Source organism: Sander lucioperca, chromosome 6, assembly GCF_008315115.2.
Source record: "Sander lucioperca isolate FBNREF2018 chromosome 6, SLUC_FBN_1.2, whole genome shotgun sequence".
Classification (NCBI taxonomy): Eukaryota; Metazoa; Chordata; class Actinopteri; order Perciformes; family Percidae; genus Sander; species Sander lucioperca.
In genome coordinates, this window is record NC_050178.1 from 9,055,552 (window position 1) to 9,061,551 (window position 6,000).

General features: G+C 42.2%; 1 protein-coding gene across 2 annotated transcripts in view; it reads right to left on the bottom strand.

The window, feature by feature from the left end:
• LOC116051544 (potassium voltage-gated channel subfamily D member 3-like) overlaps positions 1-3,128 on the bottom strand; it is an 85,055-nt gene extending 81,927 nt beyond the window's left edge. For both annotated transcript variants that reach the window (XR_004105372.2, XM_031302054.2), the window contains exons 1-2: positions 2,702-3,128; positions 577-1,726 (exon numbers count right to left, since the gene is read on the bottom strand). Coding sequence is in view for 1 of the 2 variants with exons in the window: in XM_031302054.2 (XP_031157914.1) it covers positions 577-1,673 (1,097 nt within the window). In the remaining variant the exon portion in view is untranslated. The remainder of the gene's footprint in view (positions 1-576; positions 1,727-2,701) is intronic.
• Positions 3,129-6,000: the final 2,872 nt, after the last annotated feature.

The following is a 6,000-nucleotide window of genomic DNA, read 5'->3' on the forward strand; positions in this document are numbered from 1 at the left end:
CTAAAATTGAAAGGGATTTGTTTTCTAAAGCAAAAAATAAAAGAAAAAAGATCCACATTAATTGTGTCCTTAGTGTACACACAGATCTGTGTAGTATCTGGGCATCTTTTGTATTCAACTACCGTCCTTATTTGGCGAGTTCTAAATGAGGCAAACAAAATGCAATGAGTATTTGTGCTGGTAGATAAATGCCACACTTCCGCCCATTACTCACACTGGCAGCCCCAAATAAGTTGTAGCGTACTGAAGTATGTGGGCAGGCTGTCTTAATGCTCATTTGAAATTCAAAGTGTTTTTCATAAATTATTAAAATTTCTCAACAAAAACAAAATCACAAAAATGCATCTAGTGCATCTATTAACATCAGAAACGATTTCTTTTTCATGTATTTAACAAATACAAATACAGTGTAGCAATAGAAGAGATACAGGATGCTTACAGTGGGTACATGTGTATGTATTACCTGTGTCTGTTTATGTGTGTGTGTGTGTGTGTGTGTGTGTGTGTGTGTGTGTGTGTGTGTGTGTGTGTGTGTGTGTGTGTGTGTGTGTGTGTGCGCATATCTCTACTACTCACCCCAATGTCGTCATGGTGACAATAGTGTACCAGAAGGAAGCTGGGATGCTGGTGAACTTGGTGGAGCTGGAGCCCTTCTCTGCGTAGAACATGACCGTGGCGAAGATGATGATGGCCATGGTGAGTGAGAAGAGGAGGAAGCCCAGCTCTGAAGCACAACTCTTCAGTGTATAACCCAGGATCCGCAGGCCCTGCGAGTGACGGGAGAACTTGAAGATACGAAACACTCGAAACACGCGCAGCGTCACAAAGGCGCCGCTCACGTCCTCGTTGTTGGACATCACCAGGCCGATGTAGTACGGCAAGATGGCCACCACATCGATGATGCTCATCACTGAACGCATGAAAAGGTAGCGGCTAGGCGCGGCAAACAGGCGCATCAGATACTCCACTGTAAATATCATGACGCAGGCGGTGTCCATGCAAAAGAACGCCACCGTGTAGCGTTCACCACATGGCATGTCTTTCTGGTTGGCTGTGGAACCACAGGGCACCGTCTCCACAACATTTGTGATTACCGAGATGGCGATGAAGAAACCAGTGACATAGTAGAAGACCAGGGCCATGGTGGAGGTGTGGGGGTTCTCAAAGGCCCGCCACATGGTCTCCCTGAAGTTCATGTGGGGCAGCTTCATGTCCTTGTTCTCCTCCTGATCATCCTGCAGCCGCTCTATATTCTCCCTCTTTCTGTCCTTGTACTCTTCGTAGCAGCAGTCGCCAATGATCTCAGGGATGATGCCAAAAAAGATCAACTCCTCATCGTAGGCTGAGATGCACTGTTGGCGGGGGTAGTGGAGCTTCCCTGTCCGGTAGAAGTTGAGGATGCTCCTGAAGGCATCAGGGTCTCGGTCAAAGAAGTACTCCTTGATGTCCTCATTGTAAAAGAAGTCTTTTTCAGAGCTGCCCAGCAGGGTGTCAGGGTAGCGGTCCAGAGTGGTTCTCCAGGTCTGAAAGCGACGGCCGCTGACATTGAGAATGATCAGCTCGTCCTGTCTCTTACTGTTGTCCATCGGTGAAACAGGCATGGGGCAGTTGGCAACAGGCATCCAGCCAATGGCTGCTGCCCTGGCAAAAGGGAGCCATGCTGCTGTCGCCATCGTGAAGCAGAGTCTTCAAGTAGTCCTCCTCACCTTCAGAGTTGAACTGACATCTGAGGGAGAAATGCCAACAAACAAAAGGAAACATAAAGCTGAAAACAGCAGCACACTAGATGATCAACCAAATGATCAGTGTTCCTCATCATGGCACCAAAAGAGGCCAGCATGAAGCTGGTGACATTTTGAGATCCAAATGAGTCACTCTCCATTCCTGCTTTCAGTCCAAATCCACCCCAAATGTCATCCAATTTCGAGGACAAAGCTGATATATGGCAACAACTAAAGCACAACCAGACAGGCAGCACACAGGTATAGGTGGAGTCTAGTCAGTCAGTTCAGCACACAACCTTAGTTTATAGTTTAACCTAAGTTTATACAAAATGTGTATTTCTACTGATATCTACAGCCTGCAAAGCCTGTTTCAACTGTGACTAATTTTTTTAGTTGCATTTGTAAACCAGATGACTTCTGCGTTGGACCTGAGCACATATTGGCTTCAGACATGAATAACTGTACAGGTAGATGTAGGCTACAGTGATGCAGGGAATCAGTTAAACTAACAACAACATCAGCAGCATCAGTAAACACACAAGCACAAACCTATCTATCCTGAGCTGAGCAGCATCATTAACTGACCGACAGGGAGACCACTGACTGTCAGGGACTGAAACAAACCTGTTGCATCGGAACTATCGACGTGGAGATATTACACCCTTTTTCGGTGGGTTAATTTAAATGTTTAAAACAGCCTATAAGTGATCTGAAATCGTTTTTGAAATAACCTACATCACGTCAGTTAATTTTTCATTTGAATTAAATTGCCTGTTTACACATATCTGAAAACATATTCAAAACGTGGCAAAAGCCCTACATTTTGTACACTGAAAATATTTTCTCCATGCAATAGCTGACTAACTTCAACTCGAAATGCACCTAATATATGCTACTTTTGAAACGCACCTCAACATATTCTCAGACAGAGAATGAGTGAATGGAGTGGAATGGAACAAACGCATAAAGACACTCACCGATAAAAGTGGAGGGGGGAACAAAAAACAGAATCAGACTTTCTGTAAAGACCGAGTCCCCTGTTAACAAGTGAGAGAAGAAGGGCTCGAGTCCATTCAGCGGGATGAAGCAGCGAGCTACACCTCTCCTCGTCGGTCGGCACTCGGCAGACTCCGGCACCGAGCAGAGCGCCAAAACGCGGCTGATGGAGCAGAATTAACCAGTCTGTGGGACCACAAGACTCAGAAGAAACGGTTTGTAGCGGGATTTGTAAACGTCTTTTTCGGATTTATTTATTTTTACATCCTGGCTTCGTTATTTTCCCGTCAGTGTGTGGAAAGGGAAATGTGATGGAGAGGAGCAGCGCGCCTTCTTTTTCTCCAGCACAAAGTACCATGCGCGTCTCTCTCACTGTGCCAGCTCTGTGTCATCAGCCCTCCTTCCCTCGCCTCATTTTACCATCATATGTGCTATGTGACAGACCCACCCAGTCACTTTGGCTACATTCAATACTGTGTTGCTGCATTGCTTACTAAAGCAGAAAATAACTATGTATTGTAATGGTGGAGACAGTGATGCAGTACAGGAGATTAAAAAAGTCACTGCAGTATAGTAAATTGCACTATAGTGCACTTGAATATTATAGTAACTTAAGGGTGCAGAGTTACTGCCTTATCTTGTAAACTAATACTTTATGAAGGATAACAATATGTCCCTCATATTCAACATTATTTCCATTTTAAGGCTTTTAACATGACCGGATTGAAGTTCTTAAGGGGCTCAGGGCAAAAATTAGCTGCTGGGCCTCCCAATAATCCCCCATTCCTCCCACTCTGTGCAACATGTACAGTTTTTGTCTAGGTTAGAATACTATATTGGTTAGAATAGAAGAGGACCGTAATTATAGCCTGTTATTTAGAGCTGATTTGGCAGAAGGCCCAAAGTAGACCTTCCTTTATTTTAAAGTCTTGTTTCTGAGGCCAGACAGTGATGTAGTAATGTGAAGTGAGGATTGAGTGAGTGATCAGTATAATTTGCTGTTGAGTTTGAGTGTTATACCACGATTGCTCTGCTGTTGAGGTCTGAGGGGTCGGGTATAGGGAGGCTAATCATTTTGAAGGCCATTAACAAACACTGGGCCTCATTCACCAATATCTTCCTAAGTTTTCTCTTAAATATGTTCTTAAGAAAGTCCCCAAGAAAAGTCTACGTCGGATTCCTGGCGTGTTCTTAAACAGCTGAATTGTTCGCACCTGTGTTCTTAGGATTGATGAATCCCACATCTTCGTAATTGAAAGCGCGTGCCAGTTGTTTCTAATTAGCATAAGAAAACGCCCCGCAAATTCCCATATAAGGACATGACACTTCCTGTGCACCTCCTGGGAAGCGGGAGACCGCCTTCAAGAGATGATTGTCGGAGTTGCAGATGACTTACATTGCAGTGGTGGAGGAAGTACTGAATCTCAGTACTTAAGTAAAAGTACAAATAACCAGAGACATATTTACTTTAGTAAAAGTAGAAGTACCACAATGACAACCCTAGTTAAGTAAAAGTAAAAAAGTACCTGATTTTAAATGTACTTTAAGTATTAAAAGTAAAAGTACTTGCCTAACGAGTTATTCTCTTAATCTTATTTGCATATTACCATTTTAAATGGTAAAATCTACAAACACCATTTTAAATGGTAATATATCCACTACCACAAACAAGGCCTGGCTTTTAAAAAAAAGTTCCTATCCTAACCAGCATAAAATGGAAATATGTTGTTAGAATCGGAATGAGGTTGGTTTTATTTATGGATGTATTTTAAGACGGTTTTATTTCCTTTAACCATGGGAGCGTAAGCAAATAAAGTGTGTGAAGCAGCAAACACAGGGAGGCAGATGTGAAGAGGTCCAGCCAAATAAATAAGATATGAACGCATCTCGCCTGGCGGAGAAGTAAACGACGCTGTGGAGAGAAATAGATGGCAACTATGATTTAAAAACGTGAATAATAAAAAACAAACATTTTCATTTTCACTTTTACCGGATGTATTGTACTGTATTACCGAGGGTCAGCGGCACTGCGCCCGGGCTCTGGAGCACCGGAGCCGGCTTGGAAGCAAGGATCAGCGGTGCCCCATATGGCAACCAAACTTCACTAGTGAGACAAACATGTGATGGTCAGGAAGGCGTTTTGGCAGGGGGAAAAACTGATCAGAAAATGTAATGCAACGTTGTAAAAATGTAATGGAGTAGAAAGTATAGATAATTGCTGCAAAATGTAACAAAGTAAAAGTAATTGTACTAGGTTACATTCCACCACTGCATTTTGGCTCTATAAATAGCGTGATCAGTCACCAAATAATGCAGGATTTAATCAGTTTGATGTAAATTGCAGTGTTAGTGTTTCTTTGCATACTATGATTTTTGACAAATGATCAGAAATACATTACATTACTATCATTGTAAACAACTGTAGAATTAAATAAAATGCAGTAACCAATTATTTGGAACAAACTGTCATCACTCGAATGTGCGTAAGAGTGCTCTTGAGTGTTCGTAGATTTTGTTCTTAGCTAAGAACAAATCCAAGATAAGAAAACATTAGTGAATGTCAGAATCTTCACAAAAAGTGCGTAAGTGGGATTTAAGAACACAATTCTTCGTAAGAACGGTTGGTGAATGAGGCCCACTGTCTGCTGTTGTAAAAAAGGTTAATGTGTTGTCCTCGAATATATACAACCCTCACTTTTTCAAATGTAATATCCAGAAAAAGAATATTGTCTTTCATTCATAAAATGGAAATAATTTTGGCCTTAAAACTAGATTGCAAAACAGTGAGGTCCTGTTAAGATTAGATAATAATGCAAGACTCACTTTAAGGCCCTTATCATTTCATTTATCTTATTTCTTGCAAATTAATAACCATCTGATTTGGAAACAAAATGAATCCCTACCAACTTTTTCCAGAGTTTGAGCTCAACTGCAACATTGTAATTAGTAAGAGATACTTTTAAAACTTTTTTTGTATGAATAGCTAGCCACAAAGAGCCTTATACAAGTGCTAAGTATCATTATTAAACCAGTACTAAAAGACTCCATCCGCCATAATTTTTCTCAAACAAGCCTTCATCATCAAACTCGAGCAAAGCAGAGAGTGGGTGTCAAAGGAAGCGCTATAGAGCCTCATCATCAGAGAGGAAGACGCAACAAGGCCCACTGGCTCTCCCTCCTATCTCACACTTTAATCCCAGGCAGCATGGTCTGTACATAGGCCCCTCGGGGGACTGCTGTGGCTGGATGAGGAGGCTCTTTGAATGGATGGCCTTGTGTG